General features: G+C 45.7%; 1 protein-coding gene across 2 annotated transcripts in view; it reads right to left on the bottom strand.

Moving 5' to 3' along the window:
* The window catches only part of PRKCB (protein kinase C beta), a 307,175-nt gene that overhangs the window by 63,063 nt on the left and 218,379 nt on the right, over positions 1-25,733 (bottom strand). For both annotated transcript variants that reach the window (XM_081819817.1, XM_081819816.1), the window contains exon 9: positions 21,831-21,977. In XM_081819817.1, the coding sequence (XP_081675943.1) occupies positions 21,831-21,977 (147 nt within the window). The remainder of the gene's footprint in view (positions 1-21,830; positions 21,978-25,733) is intronic.

Here is a 25,733-nt window from a genome sequence, read left to right on the forward strand (position 1 = left end):
AACTGCTATTCGCTTAGTATTTTAAACATCTAGTCACATTTTTTACTGAACTAAATTTATCTGAAAAAGGAAACTTTGGATCACCACTATTAATGGCAAGCCAGTATCACTAGCCATAAATGGAAGATCAGCATAAAAATAAATAAAAGCAAAGCAGTGCTAAGAAATTCTAGCTAGCTATTGCTAGCTGCTGAAGGTTCCAAGCCAGCCCCTGCGTGTTCTCCTTGTTAAAGGAAAAAATGGTGTTAGCAAATGTAAGAGAACCATTAACAGCATACATATTGTCATCAAACAAGATTTTCTTGTTCAAGTAATTAGAAAGATTGAAAGAAAACATAAAGAGAGCATAACCTTATCATGATGTGATTTACTTTCATTTAGTATCACATCTACGTACCACCTACAAACAGTCTCAAGCGCGAAACTAAAATCGTCTTGCAAATCATCAATGCTATGTGCTTCACACCTTAGGAAATACTGTGGCATTTGTAGAAATCGTTTTTTAAGTCAATCAGCGGGGATGTGTAAAGACTCTGGTGCCTTGCCCTGTCCTAAGCAACATGGGTAGAAGGAAGAATAAACCAATACCAGATAGCACCTCTGACATCGTGGGAGTAGTACGAAAATGAGCCAAGGTCGGGAAATTCCTCTGTATTGGCTGGAGGAGAGTGGAAATGACACACATGGAACACTGGGTAACAATTTAGGCATAGAACTGAATCGGATTCTAGAGCAGGGCTCAGCAAGCTTTTCCCATGAAGGGCCACATAGTAAATATTGTAGGCTTTGCAGGGCAATCTCTGTATCAGCTACTCAACCCTGCCATTGTAGCGGGAAAGCAGCCCTTGACAATATACACATGAATGGGTATGGCTGTGTTCCAATACAATTTTTTTTGTAGGGGCGCCTGGGTGGTTCAGTCGGTTGAGTGTCCGCCTCTGGATTTTGGCTCAGGTCATGATCTCCAGGTCGTGAGATCGAGCCCTGCGTCGGGCTCTGCACTGGGCGTGAAGCCTGTTTAAGATTCTTTCTCCCTTTCCGGGGCGCCTGGGTGGCTCAGTCGTTAAGCGTCTGCCTTCAGCTCGGGTCATGATCCCAGGGTCCTGGGATCGAGTCTCACATCAGGCTCCCTGCTCAGCGGGAAGCCTGCTTCTCCCTCTCCCACTCCCCCTGCTTGTGTTCCTGCTCTCGCTGTCTCTGTCAAATAAATAAATAAAATCTTTAAAAAAAAAAAAAAAGATTCTTTCTCCCTTTCCTCTCCCCACTCACTTGCTCTCTCTCTCTCAAAAAAAAAAAATTTTTTTTTTAATAAAACTAGGTGATGGCTAAATGTCCACTGACAGATGAATGGATGAATGGATAAAGAAAATGGTGTGTGTGTGTGTGTGTGTGTGTGTGTGTGTGTGTGTGTGTACACAGTGGAATATCACTCAGCCATTGAAAAAGAAGGAGATCTTGCCATGGGTGACAACATGGATGGACCTAAAGGGTATTGTGCTAAGTGAAATACGTCAGACAAAGAAAGACAAATACCATATGATTGCATTTATACAAGGAATCTAAAAACCAAAACAAACAAAGCAGAAATAGACCCATAAAAAAGAGAACAAACTGGTGGTTGCCAGAGGGGTGGGGGTATGGGGACAGACAAAATAGATGAAGAGAATTAAGACATACAAGCTTCCAACCACAAAATAAATAAGTCACAGGGATGAAAAGTGCAACATAGAGAATAACATTGTATGGTGATGGATGATAACATTGTGGTGAGCAGAGCACAATGTATACAATTGTCAAATCACTACGTTATACACCTGAAACTAATAGAATATTGCATGCCATCTCTACCTCAATAGGAATGAGTGAATGAATGAGTGGCAATGGGCCGAGCACCAGTTGTTTGCTAGAACATGTGTTTCAAGAAAGATCAGGAAAAATAAAAGTTTCTACATAATCACAGTGGCAGCAGTTTGATTTGGAAGTGAATCCTAGCATGCCTTTCAATTCTTCCAACTCTTTATTAGAAGAACCTTCTGATTGGGCAGTGGGCCCACCTGGCCACAGCTGATTGGATCAGAGATAGCTACTGACCTAAGCTGAGCCAATCAGATTCTCTCTCCAAAGAATTTGCAATATATTAGAAGAACCTTCTGATTGGGCAGTGGACCCACCTGGCCACAGCTGGTTGGATCAGAGGTAGCTCCTGACCTAAGCTGAGCCAATCAGATTCTCTCTCCAAAGAATTTGCAACAGGATACCGGGCCAAGTCAGCACTGCGCCCCTGACGAGAGAAACACACAGATCTGCCTAGAGTGGTGATTTTCTACCACATGCAGGCAAAGAAGAAACTGATGTTGGGGGTAATGAGCAGAGGCCTTGCTTTCCAGGGCTTGGTTCCAGTTTCTCATGAGGCTTGGCTGTTTCCCACTGAGAAAAACCTCCATCTCCCTCCAATAAAGTGACCATTTTTACTGATATTAGTTGGAGCAGATTTCTGTTACTTAGGGATCCTGTAAGACAAAATTACTGTTTGGGTGGCTCAAATTCTTAATAAAAACTAAACTGTCAGGTAGCCAAATAGCAGCAGGTCAGTATGCAACCGAAAACAAGGCAAGTTCCATTCTCTAAAAAGGACGGTGCTCCCCTCAGACCCCTGAGGGGTACTTGTTTATAATAACTGATCCCAAGCACTAGAAGCTTCCGGCTGTGGCCTGGTAGTCTGCATTCTAACAAGCGTCTCTCCTCCCTGTGACTCTAATCACCAAATTTGTTGATCTGTGGAACACTGAAGTACTATCAAAATCGATTCATTGAATACGGTGTTTAGGAGGTATCCATAGGTCAAACAGGCTTCTGTCTTGATTTTGCCAACACCTTCTCAGCAGTCATTAATGGGAGTAAGAAGGAAACTTCTCTTTGTTCCATGATATTCTCATCAAGCTCTCCTTTTCAGTTGGAACCTCTCTGGCCCCTCTTGGAGGCCTTTTTGAGAGCTTCTTTCCTCATGTCATGAAGGAAGTGATATTCTGCGGTGCTTACAAAGATTTGATACTCCTCAGTCAAGAGGCGGTCTACGCCCTCTCCCCTTGAAACTGGGTAGGTCTCTGTGACTGCCTCCATGAACAGAATACAGTGGAAGTGGTCCCCTGTGACTTCTGAGGTCGTAGCTTCTCAGTTTCTCTTGGGACACCTGCCTTTGGAGCCCTGGCTCCACCATGCTGGTGAGGCCAAGGAATGAGACCACATGGAGAAGTCCTGGGACTACATGCCAACCAGCCCCTGGTGCTCCAGCCTCAGCTGTCCCAGCTCCAGCCTCTGCAGGAGAGACCCTAAACCACAATCCACCAGCGAGCATTCCCAATTCCCAATCCCCTGCCCACAGAAACCACAAGAGATAATACGTGGTTGGTGTTGTTGTCAACTTCTGAGTTTTGGGATGATTTCTCACGCAGCAATAGATGACTGAACAGATTCATCTAAGTTCATATGTGCATGAACATAACCCAGCATTGCCACTGAGGCCCCTGTTACCTTGCCTTGTTTAAACCTTGAGTTTGGTTGTGCACACTCTTTTCAATCAAAAAAAATTTTTTTAAAGGCTTCAATTAAGAGAAGCCACAGAGATGGAATTCATTCTGCCTTCCACATGTCATCTTTCCCAGTCTTATCCAGGACTTGGAAGGCGGGCCAATTCATCCATTCATTCAGGAAACATTAAGTGTCTAGGATGTGCCAGGACCTGAGATGGGCACTGGGCATACGGAGTGACAAGCAAATGAAGCTCGCCCTCCTGCACAAGTAATTACCGAATTCAGTTACGATTCCACTCCAGCAAGAGAAGTGCAGGGTGCTCCGTGAGTGTTTGAGTGGAGGACCTAACCTGAACTTGTGGGTCAGCAAAAGATGTTCTGGGGGAGTGAGAGCTAAGCACAGACCTGAAAGATCAACAGAACTAGCTAGGCATATTCCAGGCAGAGGGAAGAGAACTGTGCTTCCTTAGGATGAAACTATCTGCATCCACAAACCTTGGCCTGGAATTACTGTAGGAAGTGAGCACTCAAGCTCAGATGCTGGATTCCAATTCCCACCTGAGACGTGGCAAACAATCATCTCTAGCAGAACTGGAGGGCTCCAGCAAAGAGGGCGACACTGGCACCAAGCCGGGAGGCTGGACAGGTAAGAGGTGGTGTTCAGAGGCCATGGCGCAGGGTTCAGAGGCAGGGACGAACGAAGGTGATGCTGGAGGGAGGGTCAGCCTGGGAAGGGGGTGGGTCGTTTGCGGCTGGTCATGATAACCACTCCCACTTCTTGCTTACGCTGCACGGGATCTCACTTAATCCCCACCCGAATGTGTAGTGGGAACTTCTATCCCCGGTTGGCAGACAAAGAAGCGCGGTGACTTGTCCAAAGTCACTCTACCAGGAAGTGAAGCTTCCAATGTCACCCATCTCCAAAACCCATGCTCTTAGCCGTATTCTGTCTGATTCTCTGGATCTCAAGTATCCAGTGCTCTGCTATGGTAATTTTATTTATTTATTTTGAGAGAGAGAGAGAGAGAACGAGAGAGAGAATCTTAAGCAGGCTTCACGCTCAGCACAGAGCCTGATGTAGGGCTCAATCACACAACCCTGCAATCATGACCTGAGCCAAAATCAGGAGTCAGACCCTTAACTGACTGAGCCCCCCAGGGGCCCCGGCTATGGGAGATTATTTGAATTATTTGTTTATTTAAATTACTTATTAGATTATTATTGCCACAGTGTTTCAAATTTGGCTCCAGATCCCAGCCGTGTTCCTCGCTTTCCTACCCACACCACCTGCTGAGAGGCTTGGGACCTTACAGGCTAATATGTGGCCACAGACAGAAGGGTCATTTCCTTTTTCCATTTCTTATACAGCCACTAACAAACCATTCATTGACTTGGTGAGAGGGTCTTGGTCTGAGTCGACGCTGTAGCCGTGACTCCAGCTCATCTATCCACAAGCTCTTTCGGAGACTTTGTGCCAGGCACAGTGCTAGGCATGTGCCCACACACAGGACAGGCTTCCAAGCATGAAGCGGCTTGGGGGAGATCTTCCTCTCCCTAGGCCCTGACACACTGGCACGGGAGAGGAAAATGGCAGAGAGTGAGACAGCCATTGCCATGGCCATGGGGCTGGCCACGTTCTAAAATGTCTCTTTAAGTGCCAGCGAGCTTTTGCTTTTCATCAATTGTCTCATGAAGTTTCTGGAGTTTCCACTTCAGTTAATACCAACATAGAGGGCGTGGGCTGTTTGTTCAGCTGTCCCTCCATTTCCAGGGTGAGGATTCTGAACAGATTGAAAGGATGTGTTGAAGTGACGCTCTTATCAAACTCCAAGCCACATCTGTTACCCAAGAATCTTCTGGGAGAGATGTGATAAATAACAACGCTCCGGTGGCAGCAGAGAAAATGTGGGAAAGTAGCCCAGGGACTCCTGGCTGCAAAGTTTGCTGCGCTGAACTTAACTGGTGAATCCAAATGGCAGAACGTGCCCAGAGTCTTGGCCTCTGGCCCGGGACGGTGTTGCAGAATGGATAGGACATGGGGTTTAGAGTCAGAGGACCTGGGAGCTGTCCTAGTGCCACCACACACTAGCTGCACGACCTTGGGAAATTCACGTAACTCTTCCTCCTCTGTTGACAATAGGAACAACAATGATTCTTCACTTTTGATAGTAGTGGAGGATCTTGGTAGGATAAAGTGAGCAACATGCACACCTTCACTCAGCACCGTGTTGGGCAAAGGATGAGTGCTTAATACCTGGAGGTTGTCCTAGTTTCTTGGGGCTGCCATAACAAAGAACCAGAAACTGAGAGGCTTAGCACCATGGGATTTTATTCTCTCACAGTTCTGGAGGCCAGAAGTCCAACATCAAGGTGTTGGCAGGGATGCTTCCTTCTAGAGGCTTCCGTCTAGGTTGTCATGGAGAATCTGCTCCATGCCTCTCTCCTAGCTTCTAGCAGTTGCTAATAATCTTTGGCTTACCAATGTGTCACCCCAATCTCTGCCTGTTTTCACTTGGCATTCCTTCCCATGCCCCTGTGTCTGTGTCCAGATTGGCTCTTCTTTTGAGGACACTGGTCATTGGATTAGGGTCTACCGTAACTGAACTTGATTACATCTGCAAAGACCCTCTGTCCAAATACGGTCACATTCATAGGGATTCTAATTAGGATTTGAACATATATTTTGGGGGAAGACAATTCTATCCACTACAGTGGTCATCATCAATTTCACCTTTTCAGAGAATGACTGGGGGGGTGGCTGCTTGTGATCCTTGTCCACCAGCACCAATGTCCAGTTCTCAAATGGCTAAGGAGATTTGCCCTGTGAGGACTGTGGGTCCCTGTGCTTACCAATGTGAGAAGGTAGGCATAGTTAGGGACCAAAGACCCAGCTCCCCATTTCCCCAGCTTCAATAGACATCTGCCAAAAGTCCAAAGCCAAATTGAGTCTCCCTTAACTCCTCTGGGTTACGTCCCTCATTCAATACATGAACAAGTTCTGTCAGCTCTTTATTCAAAATGTATGCCCTATCCAACCTCCTTCCTGATCTAAGCCACCACGATCCTGAGCCTGGTCTCCTGAAATTGTCTCTTAATTATTCCTTGCCTTGCCCCTACTCTTCCCCACGAACACGTGCACTCTGCTCCACATACCCCAACAAAGCTTTAAAACTCAAGTGGGTCCCTGTTCACTCCACCTTCCTAGGATCTTCCTCTCTTCCCACTGCACTATCTTCCCCCAGATATGCCCAAGTTTGCTCCCTCATCTCCTTGCAGAAGTCCTCCCTGATCACCTTCTCGAAAGTTACAGCCCCCTTTGTCACTCCCCATCCCTTTCTTCTACTTGGTTTTCCTTCATAGCACTCACCACACCTGACATGATAGCAATCTCTCTTTATCTTCCTCCCTCCCTAGATGTAAGTTCTAGGAGAGCAGGTCTTTTGTTTGACTTGTTCACTGGTGTATCCCCAACATCTAGCACGCAGTAGGCACTTAAGGAGTATTTGTTGGATAAATGAATGAAAAAAATCTGCATGGGGGGAAAGTAGCTTAAAAAAAAAAAAAGCCCTAGATCTGGGTCACTAGAGATCTCCAGTGACTTAGGTCTCAGAACTGTTTAATTTGTATATGGCTATTTCCAACCCATATTGCACAAAGAACTTGAGGTAGCATTCAAGATTACATAACATAAACATCTGAATTTTACGGTATGTAAATTATACTTCAATAAAGGTGGTTAAAAATGATTATACATCGTATAGTGCGTGTGTGTGTATTTTCTCTCTTCTTCTCTCTCGTCCTCCTTCCCTCCCTCAGCTTCCTGGAGGCCAAAGCAACCAGAGACACACGAAACATAACAAAAGCTCATTATTTCCTTTAAGGAAAAATCATTTTTTGAAGAGAAAAATAAGCTTTCCCTAGAACTTGGGTCTAAAAGAAATATCTCGCATGGATCTTGAACATGTAGTCCTATAGTAGATGATGTTCCTAACAACATCCCTACCACAGGGGCAAGAAAGGAGGAGGAGAAGGAGAGACCAAGCATCTAGCACTATCAGAAACTGTATGCTCAGCTAACACGCTGGGATTAGGAAAAGATTCTAACTTGAGCTCAAATGGTACATTGAAAAGAGAAAGAGAGAGAGAAACTTGGGGCCCACAGGGTCCCCAAACTCCGATCTGGGAGGAGAGGATGGAGAAGGTGCTTGAGCTAAGGCCGGCATGGGACAGGGAGACAGAAGCAAGTTAAAGCCTGGTGTGGGCACTGTGCGCCCACTGCAGACCCCTGGACTCCTCCCCCACTACGCCCACCCCACGAGGGAGCGGGCTTGTGCACCAGGCTGGGGGCAGGCGTTGGGGGCTGGCCTGCTGTAAGATGTGCCTCCTCCTTTATTTTAGGGTTCCATCTTTTTGAGAGTTCTCCCTGATGTACGGACTGTCTCCTGTGAGTTGCACCCAGCCCCCCCAGAGGCCAGCAGAGGGTACTTTCAGTCAGCTCAGCTCTAAGTTTTAAGGCAGATACGGTACCCCTCCTCCCCATCCTTGGCTGGGGTTTACCTCGTGTGCTTGCACCAAGCTTTGGTTTCTCCAGGACACACATTACTGTGGAGCTTTTAGAAGCTGATGCCTGGGCCATACTCCAGACCCATTAAATCAGAATCTTCTAAATATCGGGGGCCTTCTTGTGCCAGGTTTGGTCTGCCCTAGGGAGGTCGCGATGGTGACTTGGCAGGCCATCAGGATGGTGGTGGAATCAGGGGCTGGAGCCCTGGGCAAACGTGGTCCGCTTGCTCTTCCAGGGGTGTTCACCCACTCAGCAGTAGGATTTTGAGAGAAATTTGGGTGCAGCCGAGATACAAAATGAAGGGGAGCTTCAGCATCCTCATCTTGACAACATGACAGGTATCCTGACAAGCTCTTTGAGGGAAGCATGAGATTGTGATACCAACAGAGTCTGACGAGCTGGAAGTCTGCATCTCGATAGAATGGTAAAATCAGAGTGGTACAGGCTCGGCTCTGTAATCATGAATTCAAAGCCTGACTCTGTCATGTGCTTGCTGTGTGATCGTGGGCAAATTACTCAATCTCTCTGAGTCTCAGTTCCTTCACCCATTAAAGGGGCAAAATGACAGCCCCTCCCTCACAGGGCTGTTGGGAGAGCCAGGGACGGAACACAGGGAAAACTTGGTGCCCAGCCCAGAGCAAGCCATGCTGCAAAAGCATCAGCAGACTCGGGGGGCATAAAGGGGATGTTCCAAGGCCCTCTGTGGCTACGGTGACCCTCGCTCACCTTCTCCAGAAGAGACAAACAGAAAGGCAGAAAGTGAGTCAAAGCAATAGACCAAAATTTCTGCAAAATCGATTTCCCAGGAGATGCAATGCCAAGTCGGGGATGAAAGCAAGGTCCTACCGTCTGTGCTTAGAGGTGGGGCTAGCACAAGCCCTCTGTCAGAGGCTAAGAGGACCCTCCCTCAGTGAGCTGCGTGCTCAGTGTGGACGGGGCCTCCCTGTGGAATCAGTAGACCATCTTCCATCTTCTACAATTCCAAATGGGGGAGGGGCGGTATGCCTGGTTCATAGGCCCTCACAGACTTGTCCATTCTGGCGTGCAGATTTGCTAAAGCCCTCCCTCGGACGGGGCCAGGGATAAAGAGTTGGCTCAAGCCACTCAACCCTGGGTAACCAGAGGCCTGGAATAGGGGGCAGATCCATTCTAACCCGAACTCTTGTAGCATGTTGGATGTAGGGGTAAAATGTAGACAAAGCATCCATCAGTCCATGGGGCCATAACGATGACTCGATGGCATAAGGCATGTGAAGAGCTTCTCAGATAGAAAGAACTGAAGGCACTGTGTTCGCCATGGCTGATGAGCCGGGAGCCTTTTGGGGCTTTCCCAACATTTCAACTTCCACCAGACGCGAATATGTCCTAACATGCTCTAGGTTATCTTGCAGGCCCCGATTTTGACCATCCAAAGCGTATTCTTATTGTTCAAACTTCGGATCAAATTTCCTAAGCGTGTTATGTCCGCACATATGTGTGTTAGGTTTTATTTTTAATGGTGGTCACATTAATCGAATATGAAGTCATGTGATTTGGGGGAAATCAAATGCCTTTGCCTCCAGCAGCAAACTGGAAGTTAACAGTCTAGAAATGATTTCTGGCAACTGGGGAGACTCGCTAATTGAAGAAGTACTTCAGGAAAAACTGAAAAGTGATACAGTGGGGAAAAGATGTTAATTGGGAGTTAATAGTGTGGATCAGGGTAGGACTTGGTGGGTACCATCTCCAAGCTGGCTGGACAAAAAATAAGAGCCGGGATACTCAGCGTGCAGATCAACTCAGATGCTACAACTTGGTTATTTCATGATTTATTATGTAAGGCTTTCCGTATTTAAAATAAAATCTCTTTATATGGTTACATATGTATGATTCCAACTATATGACATTCTGGAAAAGGCAAAACCATGGAGACAGTAAAAAGATCAGTGGTTGCTAGGGGGTAGGGGGGCGGGAGGGATGAATAGGCGGAACGCAGAGGATTTTTAGGGCAGGGAAACTATTCTGTATGATACTATAATGGTGGATACATGTCATTATACATTTGTCCAAACCCACAGAATGTACAACACCAAGGGTGAATCCTAATGTAAACTGTGGGCTTCGGGTGATAATGATGTGTCAGCCCAAGCTCATCAGTTGTAACGAATGCACCGCTCTAGTGGGGAGGACGTTGATAATGGGGGAGATTAGCTGAAATTTCAGATCAGAGGTCAGGTTAACAGGTGCTAAGATTTAAGCCTTTTAAAATGAAGCCGAATGACACCTCAGATTTAATCAAGTTGAACTATGGCCCACTAGCAGGCAGAGCCGCAGGAAGTGTGAAAGGAAGTTTCGAATGGAGATCCTTTTAGCCTAGTCAGCTCAGGGCATGCTATTGTTAAGCAAATGTCACTACACTGAGGAAGAAATGACTCACAGCCACTACTGGGGATGGGGAGGGTGGAGTGGGGAATAAGACTGAAACCTGAAATGCCTAGCTCCTTCATTGTTTTCAATGAAGATGTTTAGTTGTATTTAATTAAAATTTTGTTTGTTTGTTTAATTGGGTTGTAATAAGAAATGCAAAAATTTCCAAACCCTGGGCTGTCTCACTTCTAATTACTGATATCATAGACTCGTTAATGAAAATTGATAGGCATCAACTCTAGTTATTGTAGTGTTCTTTTGAGACAAAATCAATACTCGTGACATGGATGCTCCATCAATTGTCTTTGAATCATATGTTGTATTTGACAAGGCTAGATGGTTAAAATACAAGCAGATTTAATTTGACTGTTTTTGTTGTTGTTGTTGTTTTTCAGATGGTTCCTCGGGAAAACAAACCAATAATTGATGCCTTTTACTAAAAGAAAATGCAGTGAAACCCTTAAGGGTCCGTCATTGATTTGAACAATCAGGTCGCACAAGGGAAGCCTGTTTCTCTATAATCTGATCTGCCCTGGCTGCACAAGCCTCCCTTTGCTGGTGGTGTTACAGGTTAACAGAGAACCGGGTTTCTCCGAGGCAGAAATGGAGCACTTTGAGTGCAGGTAGGCCGTGTGTGGCTTAGTGGTTACGCACTCAGGAGGCAGACTCCCTGGGTGTGAGTCTGCATCCACTGCTGCATGAATCTGCAAGTCTCTTGTCTTTCTCGGCCTCTACTTCCTCATCTGTAAAATGGAGCTAACAACAGTACCCACTTGGAAGATGGTTGTGAAGTTTCCATGAGCAAAGCATACCAAACATTTAGACAAGTTCTCAATGCTCAAACTGTATCATCAATCTCTGCAGTGGTTTTCGATGAGGTCAGGACATAATGTGGAATTGGGCAGGAGCGGGGGGAGGCGGGGCGGGGAATGAGACAAACTATGTTTAATCCTATTAACTACCCATCTTTGTGCATCCACAGTTTTTACCATGGGTGTTGGGTAATGACAACCTACAGGTTTCTGCTATGATGTTTGTGGTAGAAAAAATTATGGGTTATGCTTTTAGAAACCAGGGATTCATCTTAACAGGACTGTACATTTCTTTTTTTTTTTAAAGATTTTATTTATTTATTTGACGGAGAGAGACACAGCGAGAGCAGGAACACAAGCGGGGGGAGTGGGAGAAGGAGAAGCAGGCTTCCCGCGGAGCAGGGAGCCTGATGCGGGGCTCGATCCCAGGACCCTGGGATCATGACCTGAGCCGAAGGCAGACGCTTAACGACTGAGCCACCCAGGCGCCCCAGGACTGTACATTTCTGAACGAGTGGAGCACATAAAGATGTGGTCTAGATGGATATGCGGAGGGTGGCAGGAACCGTGACAGCCCAGTAATTGGACCAGTGGCCATGAATTATTGCCCGAGACAGAGTTTCCATGTTAATAGGCTCTAGCTGACCCTTCGGTAGCAGGACTCGATTTAACTTTGCCTTATTTTTCCCAAAGCGTCAGGCAACGTGTTCAAGAAAGCGCAGACTTAAAAGAAACTCCCACTGTGGTCTGTGCACCAGACAGGTTAGCAATTTCCTTTCTTCTCTTAGAGAAACTGCCCATTGCACCTCTTCTTTCAGAGGGTCTGTTCCTATTGTGCTTCCTGATGGATGGCTGGAAAGGCAACCTCACTCCTTGTGGCCATAGCTTTCACTGGATCATAGGGATCCCTGAGCCACACTGGCCCATCAGCTTCTCTTAAAATTCCAGCAGAGTCTACATTTGGGAACTAGACATTGAGAATTGAGAGAGATGGTAGCAAGAAGCAGGGATGGCAGCCTGGGGACTCCCAAGATGGAGGCCATGGTTGTTGGTTTCCTGGAAGCTTCCTTGTTCCGGCTGCACTTCCTGCCTTTGGGTGTCGATGAGATGCATGGAAACACACCACGTCTTCCTAATAAAGACCCCCTTTGCTCACTCTGGCTTGACAAGCTGCTCGCAGCAGGGCAGAGGCTTAGAAAACTTGAATTCCAGATATTTCCTTTTCCTCAACATCAGTAATTTTGTCAGGGAAAATGACCCTTGTAACATCTTGTTCGGTAATGGACTTTCTTCTGAGGAGTGAAGGTAGGGGCTGTGGAAGAACAGCAAGTCATTGCATTGAGGAGACGCATAGAAACATCAGGAAGGTGGAAGGACCTCGCCAGGATCCGGCAAGATGAGTTGGCAAAAAATAGGCTGCAATCAGAATTGCATATGAAAGACTGGGCGCTAGGAGGGAGGTGCCATCATTGGGAGAGAACCAAAGAGAAGGCAGGAATCCAAGATCAGACAGCAAATGTCAAAAGGTTCCCTGGAAGAGGATTAAGGGAACAGGTAGCAAAGACTTTGAGCTGTCTGTGAACCATATGATAAAGGAACTCACCATATGGTGCAAGAAGATAGCAAAGCAGGTTCAAGGAAAGGAAAGTGCTTTTGTCTGTAGGATTATATAACCACGTCTAATGTATGTACGCATATGTGTGTGTGTGGCTCCATATCCCTAATGAGATTAAAATTAGGAAAGACTCCCACATCAGGAGCTCCAAATGACTTAGGAAAGGCCTTTGTTACGGGTTTGAACGAAACTGTTTTTTAATTTCCTCAGGCAATTTCTTCCTGTCTTAACTCAGGGTTGTGCTTGGTTCCAGCAGAAGACGCTATAGTCTGGGGCTTGGAGCTCTGGATTGCTCTCTTGTGCACAAACCCGAAGCTCATGCTAGTTAAGCACGCTGGTGGCTTTCAGCGAGAGAAGGCTAGAGGTTGCTGAGGATGCAGGGCTGGGGTGCTTGTGTTGGCAACCGGCACCCACTTTAGCAGGCACATGAATCACAGTCCTGGGGGGGACACGCTCTTTTTAGGGGCTCATGAAAGTGTTTTAATTTCTTTTAAAACCACAAGAAAAAAATGGGCTTTTAGGTTGAAGAAAATGCTTTAACATATTATATTAATATATTTGCCCTTATCCCAATGCAGTCACATAAGATACCATTTTTAACTTTTTTTCCACAGCAGAAGGAGGGACCCACAAATGCCATTAAACAGCTCTGTAGCAGTTTTGAAATTGCTGTTTCAAAAAAGACCAGACTAGCAGTTGGGTGGAGATGAGTGGACCCTAAAGCAGAGACAAATGCTGTCCAAGATGGAAAGATACAACAGGAATCACAAAACCTACTTTCAAGTCCTGGTCCTGCCTCCTTCCCGCTGTGTGGTCTTGGGAAGGCTATTCAACCTTTGTGATCTACAACGTCCATGTACGTATAATAGGGTTAATGTCAGTAACTACCGTGCAGGGTTGAGGTGAGAATTCATATGATGTAATGCATGTAAATCCATAGCCTGGTCCCAGGCAATTCCTATGAGCTCCATCAAAGTTGGAGACAATGGGGATGGGGTGTGTGGAATTGGAGAGGGAGGAGGGGGTGAAGAGTGGGTGCAGGAGAAATGGAGGTCAAGGGCTGAAAAGGAACCATCTGAGGAGTTACTGCACACACTAGAGATGCCTCCCCTGGCTTGGAGGATCCCACCAGCCGAGATCCACAGAGAGGGGAGAAGGGCAGGGCTGGAAGGGGGAGTCCATTGTCATGAGCCTTCTCAGGACCCTGTGATAGCTCACAGGTCCCATGAGCATCTGCACATGGATAGGTGATTGACAGGCAGAGTGATGGGGAAGAGCAGGCAATCTGGAGCCTTCCATCACTATGGGCATGCACTTTGTCTAATGGCAGAGGCTCAGAGTACAACCGAGGCACACAAACTCTGTTTATACTCAGAGGGGAAAAAGAAGAGAGGGGAGAAATGAGAAAATAAGAGGGAACACTGTTAACCTCCTAGAATATGCCCATGACGTGTCGAGGTGACCACTGTTGGGACCAGGAATGCAGGTGTTAAGTATCAAGCAATCAAGAGCACATGTATCTAAACCAAACCCGGTCTGTCAAATGCCACTGGCCATCTGTGTGACTTTAGCAAGTTACTTTAATGTCCTGTCTCTCATTTCCTCTGTAAATGGGAATAACAGCAGCCACACTATAGCAGAAATGTGAGCCAACACATAGAAGCTCTTACAACAGAGCCTGGCGTATAGTAGAGACTCAAGTGTTAGACGGTATCATCACCATCATCACCACCATAGAACGGATGTCCCATGAAGGCAGATACTTTTGTCTGTTTTGTTCACAGCCATTTCCTGTGCACCTAGAAGAATGCCTGGCACATTGTAGCTGCTCAATAAATACTTATCCAACTGAACGAATCCTTAATTATGCCTGTCGGCGAGCAGCTTATAAAAGTGAGGACTTCTCCTGGGGATGGGGCGTGGGTTCCAGTCTCAGTCCCAGTTCCTTTCCCTCATGTCTGCCCTCTGCTGTCATAAGTAGCGACCATGCCTTGCGCTCAGATCCAGAGAGGAAGAAGCCAGGAGATCACTGATAAAAACTGAGAAACCTGTGTTTCAGAATCTGCTGAGGGTAGAAGTCATAGTGCAAAAGCACATGGCATGGGTGGGGAGGAAGTGGAGACAGCAAATCTCAAAAGGGTAGTTTCAGTCTCTGGATATATTCAGTGAGGAAAGAACGGAGAAGGGAGGGTCAAGATCACAGGAAAGATTTCTAAGGATAGAGGAAATATTGAGCATGCTTCTCATCTAAAGGAAAGGACGTGGAGGAGGGAAGATCAGACACTTTCTGTACCTTCCAGATATGCACAGAAAAAAGAAGCGAAAGACCTCATGTTCTTAAAAAATAACAATAGTAATTGAAGTGCCAAATTCTTGTGTGAACATAAGATCTTTAAGACAGTTTTTCACAAAACGGGGTACTTGTACCATCAGCAGTACAAGGACAAAAGCAATCTTCTTTTAATAAATTCTCCTAAAATGTATTAAAATAAATATACAAGTGGTAGATCAAGCCTGTGATTTTATATATATTCTTTTTTTAAGGCAATGCTAAGAGAAGAAAAGGAAGTTAAATCTATTTAAAGAAAAATATTTAAGATAGTAAGGAGGTATATACATGACAAAAAAAAATAAACATGTGCATGAATGAACAAGTATTTGGGAAACTTGGCCAAGGCTATATTCAATGCCGTTGTGCAGTCTGAATTTTGAGCCAAAGGGATTGACATCAGCACCTTGGACAGTGACACAAACGGTCCACGTCTCTAGGGGTACCTTACTGGAAGGGGCGGCTTCCTAACCCTCAAGTAGCCTCCATAGTGACACTCAGGCACCAATGTCACCAACCTCCTGGGCATTATTCCAGGAAAGTCAAGCACTCAGAGAGGAAGCTGAATGGTGTCTCACCTCTCAGGTTGTTACTTTAAACCTTCTTAGATGCATACAGAGCAACAGACCTCGATGGGACTTTTTGAAGACTTAACAGCTATACCTGGGCGCCCAGTTTCTAAGGACTTTCCACTTTTTCCTTTTAATTTCATAAGCTGCCGACTTCTTCCTACTTGATTTATTCCTGGCTTATGCTATGCTTCAGGAAAAGCAGCACTAACACCTGGCATGTTCCATGATTTGAACACAAGGAAATGTCACCAAGAAAGAGGAGTTTGAAGTTTTTTGTTTGTGGATCATGATCACCTGGGAGTCCTGAGGGCTCAATTCAGAAGGTCTTTTGTGTCCCCAAGAAAAATTCCATCCAGAGCTGAAAAGTAGGGAGTGTGGTTGATGCTACTAGCTTTTCCACCAAAATTGTTGTCCCAGCCTCCCTTGCACTGAGGCATGGCCATGTGACTAAATTCTAATAGAGTGTAGGCAGAAGTGATGGGTGCCACTTCCAAAGCAAGACTTTCAAGAAGCAGCTTGCACCTCCTCCATACTTCTCCCCCTCCACCCTCTGAATGTAGACAAAAACAAGGCAGTAGAGATTAATGGAGTCATATAAGATGGAAGGAACCTGGGTCCCTTAACCACCATACGGAGAGAGTGGGGTGAGGTCAGGAACAACCATCTCAGACTATGACATGAATGAAAATTAAGCTTCCATTATGTCAGAGCCAGTGTACTTTTGGGGGTCTACTTGTTACGGCAGGTGAATCTACCTTAACTATTAAAGGAGCTCAGGTGCCCTGCCCACCACACAGATCAACCAAGCTGGCTTGAGGGTGGGGTCAGGAAGAGGAGACCTTCTGAGATTTTCATCGACTCCCCCGCCTCCACTTTGTGAAGCTAACTTAACTCATCCTTAAGATATAGCCCAAGAGCCACTTTCTCACAGAAGCCTTCACTGACTTCCAACTAGGGCCAAAGCCCACCCCCGCAGGCTCTCACAGTGCACATCAAACACCACAGTTGCACGTTACATCTATTAGTGTGATGTCCTGACTAATGTTTAGATCCCCACTGCATTTTAAAGTACGCATTTTAAAAAAACTCACAGAATGATACACTGCTTTGTACATTTTGTTGTGTGTAAATTTTACCTTAAAAATGACCAAAATCAAATATTGAATTCTGGTCAAATGATATTGCATACATACAGCATTTGGGGATAAAGTATAGCAGTGTCTGCCACTTGCTTTGAAATGTATTAAAAATGGGTTGACAGTGGGGTACCTGGGTGGCTCAGTCAGTTAAGGGTCTGACTTCAGCTCAGGCCATGATCTCAGGGTCCTTGGGTTGAGCCCCGCGTCAGGCTCCCTACTCAGCGGAGAGTCTGCTTCCTCCCTCTCACTCTGCTTGCCCCCTGCTCGTGCTCACTCTCTCTTTCTCAAATAAATAAATAATGTCTTTAAAAAAAATGGGTTGACAGAGACAGACAGATGGATAGATGTGTGATAAAGCAGAACCAGTCAGATGCTAATTGTAGGATCTAGGTAGAGGGTATTATGGATGTTACTGTATAATTCTTTCAACTTTTCTATATTCAGAGTGCTTTTTTTCACAATAAAATATTGGGAGAAAAGTTCAATGAGAGTAGGGACCATGAGTGTATTACATGAAAATAATTATTCTATGTACATTACATTTTATATTATTAATCATAATGCTCTATGATTTGCTTCTGTTTTAATTGATATTGTGTCATGAATATCTTTCCATGATGATAGACAGGCAGACAGACAGAGATAAGAGAGACCTCATTCTTTTGAATGTATCATGGATATACCATTAGATATTTAACTTTCATATTATTGATGAACTTTTGAATGATTTTCATTTTTTCTCTATTACCAATCATCTTCCATGACACATCTTTCACATAGACTTCTGTGCTGTTGGATTTGAACTTCTTTATGTTAGATCTATGTCCACCACAGCATACACCCGCCCTTCTCTTGCTCCCCACTCCATTAGCACAGGACCTTCCATAGGCAAGAGTCAGGAATATAAAAGAATAAGAGTCTCCATTCAAACTTCTCAGCATAACTTTTCAAAATGATTTGGGTCATATAAATCACAAGCACATCTGAAGTCTCAGAAGGCAGGCAATACTAGCATTAATTAAATGTTTACTGTGGCAGGATTTTTGGATTAGAAGATTCAGGTTTATGATGTAGAGAGTTGTATTTGTGCTCTGTACATACTTTATCAGGTACTTACTGTGTTTACCTTATAAAGTGCACTCATGCAATCAATTGGGGCAGTACGTAGTTGCCCAATATATATATTTGGAGCATAATTCTATCTCCAGTAATCCCTTGAAAACCACAGAGTTTGAATTCTTGAAAAGTGTAATGGTTGGTAAAGCTGAAGACAAAGATTCAAGGGATCATTAAAAATAGAGAGTAAAACTCATTGTAAGAAAAAAAATTTAACTCTGGATGGGGACCGGTGTTAATCAGAATCAACTGTGGTGATCATTTCACAATATATACAAATATTGAATTATTATGTTGTATATCTGGAATTAATGTTATACGGCAGTTAGACCTCAGTATGAATGAATGAATGAATACACAAAAAAAATAGAGCACAACGGATAAAACTAGAAAAACAAACATTAAATAATAAATGAGCGATACATTTGAATGCTCCATTACAAAAGTTCTAGAAGGCATTGATCTGTAAGTAAGCCAGACATGCCAAGAGCCCCTGCTCTGGCAAGATAACACTTCCAGGTAAACACTCCTACCTGTTCAGGAAAGTAAACTCTCCAAATTGTCCTTCGTTTCAGAGTTTTTGAAATGGGGCTTACTTGTTTGGAACTCAACGGCCTTCACGCCTACTTCGCCGTGTTTTATTCCCGCAGGTCTTAGCAAAAGGCACATGTCACTCCCTAGTCGCCCCACAAACGATGATGGTGCTTAAGAGCACATTTTTGGAGGCCAGATCTGATCCAACGGACCTGGGGGAGGAGAGGGGTGAAGGCATCACCCCAAAGACCAATCTCTCCCCTCTTTGCAAGGAGGACAGCCATTACCGTGCTGTGGCGTGCTATTTAAGCGGATCGATCTCTACACCTAGCAAGACTGCAGGATGTTCAAAGCAGGCATTCAAATACAAAAACCACATTAATTTAAAACCACAGTGGGCAACACTGGAGTTGCAAAGGATTACACTCTGTTTTAAAGGATTATCGAGGTTTTTTGTGATTCTGTCTGGCTCTCATGACATACTGTTGTTCTCATCTGTGATTTGTTTGAGGCCACATCCCCAGCCTGGAATAGAAATCTCAATTATTGTAACGGTTTCCATGGAAACATATGATCTATTTGCTCTCATTTCCTCACTGTTCCCTGATGACCCATTCTCCCGCTTCTCCACCCCCCTCCCAATCCTGATCCTTTCCATAGGATCCTTCTGGCACTTCCATTCCTCAATCAAAAACTCTCCAACCTATGTTGTTAAGTGACCGGAAAGGTGCAGAACTCTGTGTAGAGGATGCGAACCCTTGAGGTAACAAGGACAAGAGTAAAAATGCATATTTATATGTGTTAAATTAGCACATGGGAACCAGAAATATGCAAATTAAATGAACAGAATGGTTGCCTCTGGAGCGCAGCTGCGGTGACCAGGCACAGAAAGGTGTGGATTTGGGTGGGAGCAGATGTCTCAATGTTTATCCTTCCAATATAAGTTTAATTACAAACCACGTGAATACGTCACTTATTAAAAATATAATTTAATTTCTACAAACTCCCCAACAGGCCCATATAATTAGAACCCCTTCTTCCTTTAGGCCACGTCCATCCTTATCATCACTGCAACCCACCCATCTTTGGAATCTAAATGCCCCTGGTCTTCCTAGCACTTTAAATCTCTTGACCTCACCCGTTTGTTTTCTTAATCCCTCGGTTTCTAGACTCCTTCTTTCCTACCTGAGGTTATGACCCTCTTCCTTCTCTGACTTCCTTTCCAGCCTGGTCTAGATGCCATTTCTATTCATTTATCCAATATACTCTTACTGATCACCCACTAAAGGTTTCTGTTGGATCTGCAGTGGGCAACTCTCTTCCCAGAATCCTTGACTCCCTATTAACCTTCTGGCTCACTGATCTTGCTAATCTCCCCCTCAGCTCAAATCTGCCACCCACTTCCCCATGTCCACACCCAGCTGCTCAGAGGTGCTGGCAAAAATCACACAGAGGCATGGACCACTTCCATCACCGACTTTAGAGATCTTCTCAGTAATCTTGCTGTGTATTCCTGCTGTCATTCCCATTTTGTGCCCAAGCTCTGCAAACTCGGGGCCACCATTCAGATCCCTTATTCTTTCTCAGCAGATGACCTTGTGACCCACAGACAGAGAAAATCGTGCATTCTGTCCAGGCCCTGAATGGATGCAATCCATAGGCACCGGAAGTACCTTGGTGAATAGGACGAAGGTCCCCCTCTTGCAGTGCTCAGTTCTTAGAAGAGAGACAAACCAAAAAACAAAACATATACTATCTGGTGATGGCTGCTAAGAGAGAGCAGAATATAATGGGGAATGAATGCATGGCTGAGGAAGTGGTTAGGGAAGACTTCTCAGAAGAGGTGTTGTCTAGGTTGTGATGGGAATTACAGGAAAGAGCCAGCCATGCAAAGAATAAAGGAAATAGCATCACATAAGCTGTAAGAGAGAAAGGAGATTTGTATGTTTCAAAAACCCAAGGACCACCCTGGCCAGAACACTGTGGATAACAGGGGCAAGAAAAAGAAGTCACCGGGCAGAGAACCCGGATCAGATTGTAAAGAGCAATGTAAGCCAAGAATGTAGTATGAAATTTATTTGATGTGATGGGAAGTCATCGGGGAGTTTTCATCAGGGGAGTGCCTTGACCTAATGGAACTTTGACAAAATGACTCGCGCTGCTAAATGGAAGTGTATTGATTACAGGTAACAAGGGTGAAAGCAGGGAAGCCAGTTAGGAAATTCTGCAGGAGTCCAGGGGGTATGCGGGGTTTAGATTAGGGCTGCATTTGTGATGATAGAAGGAAGTCAGTAAATGCGTGGCCTGCTTTGGCGAAGGATCTGTTAGGATTTGTGAATGGGTTTCACACGACTAGGGGAGGAGCTAGGTAAGAAGAACTCCAGGAAAAGTCCCAGACTGGGGGCTTGGGCTACAGAGATGGAGAAGAAATTTATATTTTTTGCACACTTGAGTTCATGGTATGAGATTTATATGAGACATATTTATGGCATACCAAGGGATTAAAAGACTCAAAACAACACTAAACAACTCAGGAATACTTATAACACAATCTCGACTTCAGTAAAACAGTGTCTCCTAGTACCTATAAAAGCATCCAGAACCACTCTACGAGTCCCCAGGTCATCCTTCAAATCCGTTGCTCTCTGAAAGGAATGGTTTCCATTCTTGGCTGCAAAAGTGATCTTTTCCAAAAGGCACATCGGGTCAGGTCACTTCTCAGCCCAAAAACTTTCAATGGCTCCCCACTGCACAGTGGATAAAATCCAAACTTTTCATCACAGCTCACAAGGCTTTGCAGGATCAGGCCCCTGCCCATCTCTACAATCTCACATCCTACAATTTCGCCATGCTCATGACATTTTGGCCCCAACACCCTCTGATGGTCCCTAGAAGGTACCAAGCCCTTCTCTACCTTAGGACCTCTGCACTTGCTATTCTCTCTGCTGGCAACATTCATTCTTAGCTCTTGGCATGGATAGCTAGTTCAGGGTTCACCTCCTCTGATGGTCTAAGTGGATCTCTTCTTGATTTGTCCGTGGCCCACAGTACACTATTCATTTTCTTCACAGTTTTCATTACAAACTGTAGTGTAGTGTCTGTTTCCTTTTTATTCTCTCCCTCGCTGGAATGTAAGCCCCATATGAACAGCAAATGTGCCTGCCTTGTTACCTGTCGTTCTGGAGTGGGTGCAGCCCCCACGCCATACCGTACCTTGCCAAAGCTTCCTTTCCCGAGCACCATCAGGAAGTTAAAATCGGTCAGTTTCATTCGGTCTCTGTTCCCGTTGTTGTCAAGTTTGGATATGGTGTTGGTCGTCTTTTCTTCTGGAGCCTTGGTTCCCTGACTGATCTTGGCCCTCTGGCAGAGGAAGCACACAGAAAACATCATTAGGGTTTGAGGATGCCCTTGGAAGAAGCCACAGGAACCTGCCATGAGCTGTGGTTCCTGCAGCTCGCCCCCTCCCCTGACCCGCATCTCAATGAAAAGCATGGCCAACATCTGCTCTGCAAGCCCGAAACCTGGGAGCCACCCTTGATACCCTTGTTTCTCTTTTACCCATCATGCCTCAGCCACCATGGGGAAGAGTCTTTTCTTCCTCCTCGCTGTCTCTAGAGTTCACCTGCCTTCCATCTTTACCACCACCTATCATGTTGCACCTAGACAGCCCACCTTGGTTCCCGCCTCACTCGGCTTTGCATGCAACCAGAGTGAGCTTCCACTTCTTCATACCCAACCAAGTCACCACCTGCTTAAAATGCTTCAGTTGTGACTCCTTAGGTTTGGGCTAAAGCCCTTGGTGCTTTCACTGGTCTACCTGGCCCAGTATGACCAGGTTCTCCAACCTCCTCACTTCTTGGACCTTCCCTGTAATTCAGATTCATTCTCCTTTCACGTCCCACCTCAGGGCCTTTGCACCTGCTCTTGCTGCTTTGGGGATGGCTATTGTCTCCTCCTTGCCAACCGAGTTCCCCTTGCTTCACATTTTCACTTCCCCAGGGGAGGCTTCCTTGATTGTCTGTCTGGATTAAGTGTCCCTATTTGTTTCCTTCATCTGTCTCACTTCCCATTTATACTGGATGGTAACTGTTCCCTTGTTCTCCCAACACACTGGAAGCTCTGTGAAGGTGCAGACTCTAGCTCTGCAACTTCCCCAACAACGAACACGGCTTCCTGCCGTGTGGATAAGTGGATGGTGAGGCCCATGTCGGTCCTCAGTGCAGTGGGGGAGGGTCTCGCTGCTGTGAGCAGCAGAACAGTGACTCAGAATGGTAGCAGATTCCCTGCAATGAGGAAAGAAGAGGAGGTCAGCAGTGAGACCTGCAGCCACCAGGAAAGACTTTGTTCCTGGAGTCGCCTCTAGGGCTAGAATCCTGACTCTGGTGTGGATAAGTGATGTTATCCTGAGGGAGTTATCAGCTCAGGACACTCCTCCACCCAGACATCCTGAACTACAGCATCTCTCTCAGAGAAAAGGCCAAAGGCCAGAGATGTCCCAGCCCCTCTGTACCTTCTCTGATTTTGGATCTCTTCTCCTTGCATTGCCCTGGCCTCATTGCTGTTCTCTGAAAGCACCAAACACGCCCTTGCCCCTGGGCCTTTGCACTTGCTGTCCCCTGTGCCTGGAGTTCTTTCCCAGAGCTTCCTCACTTCGGGTAAGATGGCCTTTCCTGGGGCGCCTGGGTGGCTCGTTCGGTTAAGCGTCAGATTGCTTTCAGCTCAGGTCACGATCTCAGGGTCGTGGGATCATGCCCTGCTTCGGGCTCTGCACTGAGCTTGTCCCTTTCCCTGCTCTTTCTCAAATCAATAAAATCTTGGGGAAAAAAAAAGACAGCCTTTCCCAACACCAATATGCAGAAGCTCTCAGCAATCCTCATTCCCCTTACTTATTTTTCTCCATATCTCTTATCACAATCCTACAAACCCAATATTAACTTATTTCTTAATTCCTCGTCTTTGTCCTCACACTAGAACATAAGCTCCATGAGGTCAAGGATTTTGTCTTATTCTCCTTTCCCTGGTGTCTAGAGCGGTACCCAGCAGAGTAGGCACTTACTTGTCTTTGGTGAATGAACCTTTCTAAACCTGTTCAAGCAAATGGAGATCAGGACATGAGAGAATGTATCTCGGAGTTCTTAGCACCATTCCTAGCACATAGTAGGTGCTCAATGAATGGCAGCTATTATAGTTGTCTTATTATTCAGTTGTCTTTTTTTTTTTAAGGATTTTATTTATTTATTCCAGAGAGAGAGAGAGGTAGGGGGAGGAGCAGAGGGAGAGGGAGAAGCAGACTCCACGCTAAGCACGGAGCCCAACACGGGGCTCGATTTCAGGACCCCGAGATCATGACCTGAGCCAAAATCAAGAGTCGGACACTCCACCAACTGAGCCACCCAGCTGCCCCTATTCAGTTGTCTTTTAAAGACAAGGAAGCAACAAACATTTTTTCAGGGTTTTGAATATTGGGAAAGAGTCATTCATTCAAAAAATACTCATGGAGTACCTGCTACAGGCCAGGTGATGCTCTAGATGCCGGGGATCAATCAGGGAGAAAAACAACCTTGGATGTTCAAAGAATCTACCCCACAGCAGGGACTGGGTCCCCCACCCTGTGTCAAGGATATTCTGGAGTTCTCCAGGTAAACAACTTGATGTCAGCAGCAGAAACAGCATTAATGGAGCAGAAAGCCGGACACACTTGAAGAAGCAAACACTGTTTAGTCTGGCTGGAGCACAGAGTACAAGGTAGATGTGGCACGGGATGCAGCCCAAAGGCAACAAGGACCAGGTAAACGGTCTTAAGAGGTCAGAGCTGATTCTGAGCGTGAAAGGCTTTAGGGTGGGGTCTCTGGGTGGCAAAGTCGTTAAGCTCCGGCTCTTGGTTTCCGCTCAGATCATGATCTCAGGCTCGTGAGATGGAGACCTGTGTTGGGCTCTGAGCTCAGAGAGGGGTCTGCTTGAGATTCTCTCTCCCTCTCTGTCTGCCCCCCCAAATAAATAAATCTTTAAAAAAAAAAAAAAAAGGCGGGCACCTGGGTGGCTCAGTCGTTAAGCGTCTGCCTTCGGCTCAGGTTATGATCCCACGGTCCTGGGATCGAGTCCCACATCGGGCTCCCTGCTCGGCAGGAAGCCTGCTTCTCCCTCTCCCACTCCCCCTGCTTGTGTTCCTGCTCTCGCTATCTCTCTCTCTCTGTCAAATAAATAAATAAAATCTTTAAAAATAAAAAAATAAAAAAATAAAGGCTTTAAGGAGGCCATGGCATGATCATATTCCATTTAGAAGATCACCCTGGATCCAGCGAAGAGACCCATTCGAAGAAGGTGAGTATGAGAACCACCAGAAAGAAATGACCACAGTCATCAAGGTGCAAGATGGTGGGGCCCGACCTCGGGGGTATCTGTGATGCAGATGGAACAAAGTGGATGGATTTGGAGGTAGACTCATCAGAGCTGGGTGCAGCCTGGGAGAGGGGGATAAGGGATGAAAGACGAGTCCTTGGCTTCTGCGTTGAGCACCTGGGAGGACAGGATGGTGGCACTTCCCACTCAGAGGAGGAGCAGAGGAAGGGCAGATTTGGAGGTGTGGGCAAGAGAGTGGGAAGAGCCTGACTTTGGGCATGCTGAGGCTCCCCCCTCCCCACAGTGGCATACACTGCAAGGTTTATTTCTCCCTCAGAACGTGCGTGTTCATTGTTGTCATCCCATTTGTGCTGCTGACAAAGCATCCACCAGTTTTCTTCTTTTTGTAATTAATGTTTCACAAATTACAGTGGAGGGGTGCCTGGGTGGCTCAGTCAGTTAAGAGTCCAACTCTTGATTTTGGTTCAGATCATGATCTCAGGGTCATGAGAGCGAGCCCCATGTCGGGCTCCGTGCTCAGTGCGGAGTCTGCTTGGGATTCTCTCTCTCCCTCTCCCTCTGCCCCTCCCCCTGCTCAAGCGTGCACTCTCTTTCTCTTTCAAATAAATAAGTAAATCTTTAAAAATAAATAAAAATAAAAATTACACTGGATACACTGAAATGTATAAATCTTAAGCATATAGTTCTATGAATTTGGACAAATGTATACACCCATGAACCCAAACCCCAATCAAGAGAGGAAACATTTCCATCACC

The sequence above is a fragment of the Leptonychotes weddellii genome, chromosome 5 (assembly GCF_054177405.1).
Source record: "Leptonychotes weddellii isolate Sample4059 chromosome 5, ASM5417740v2, whole genome shotgun sequence".
Taxonomy (NCBI): Eukaryota; Metazoa; Chordata; class Mammalia; order Carnivora; family Phocidae; genus Leptonychotes; species Leptonychotes weddellii.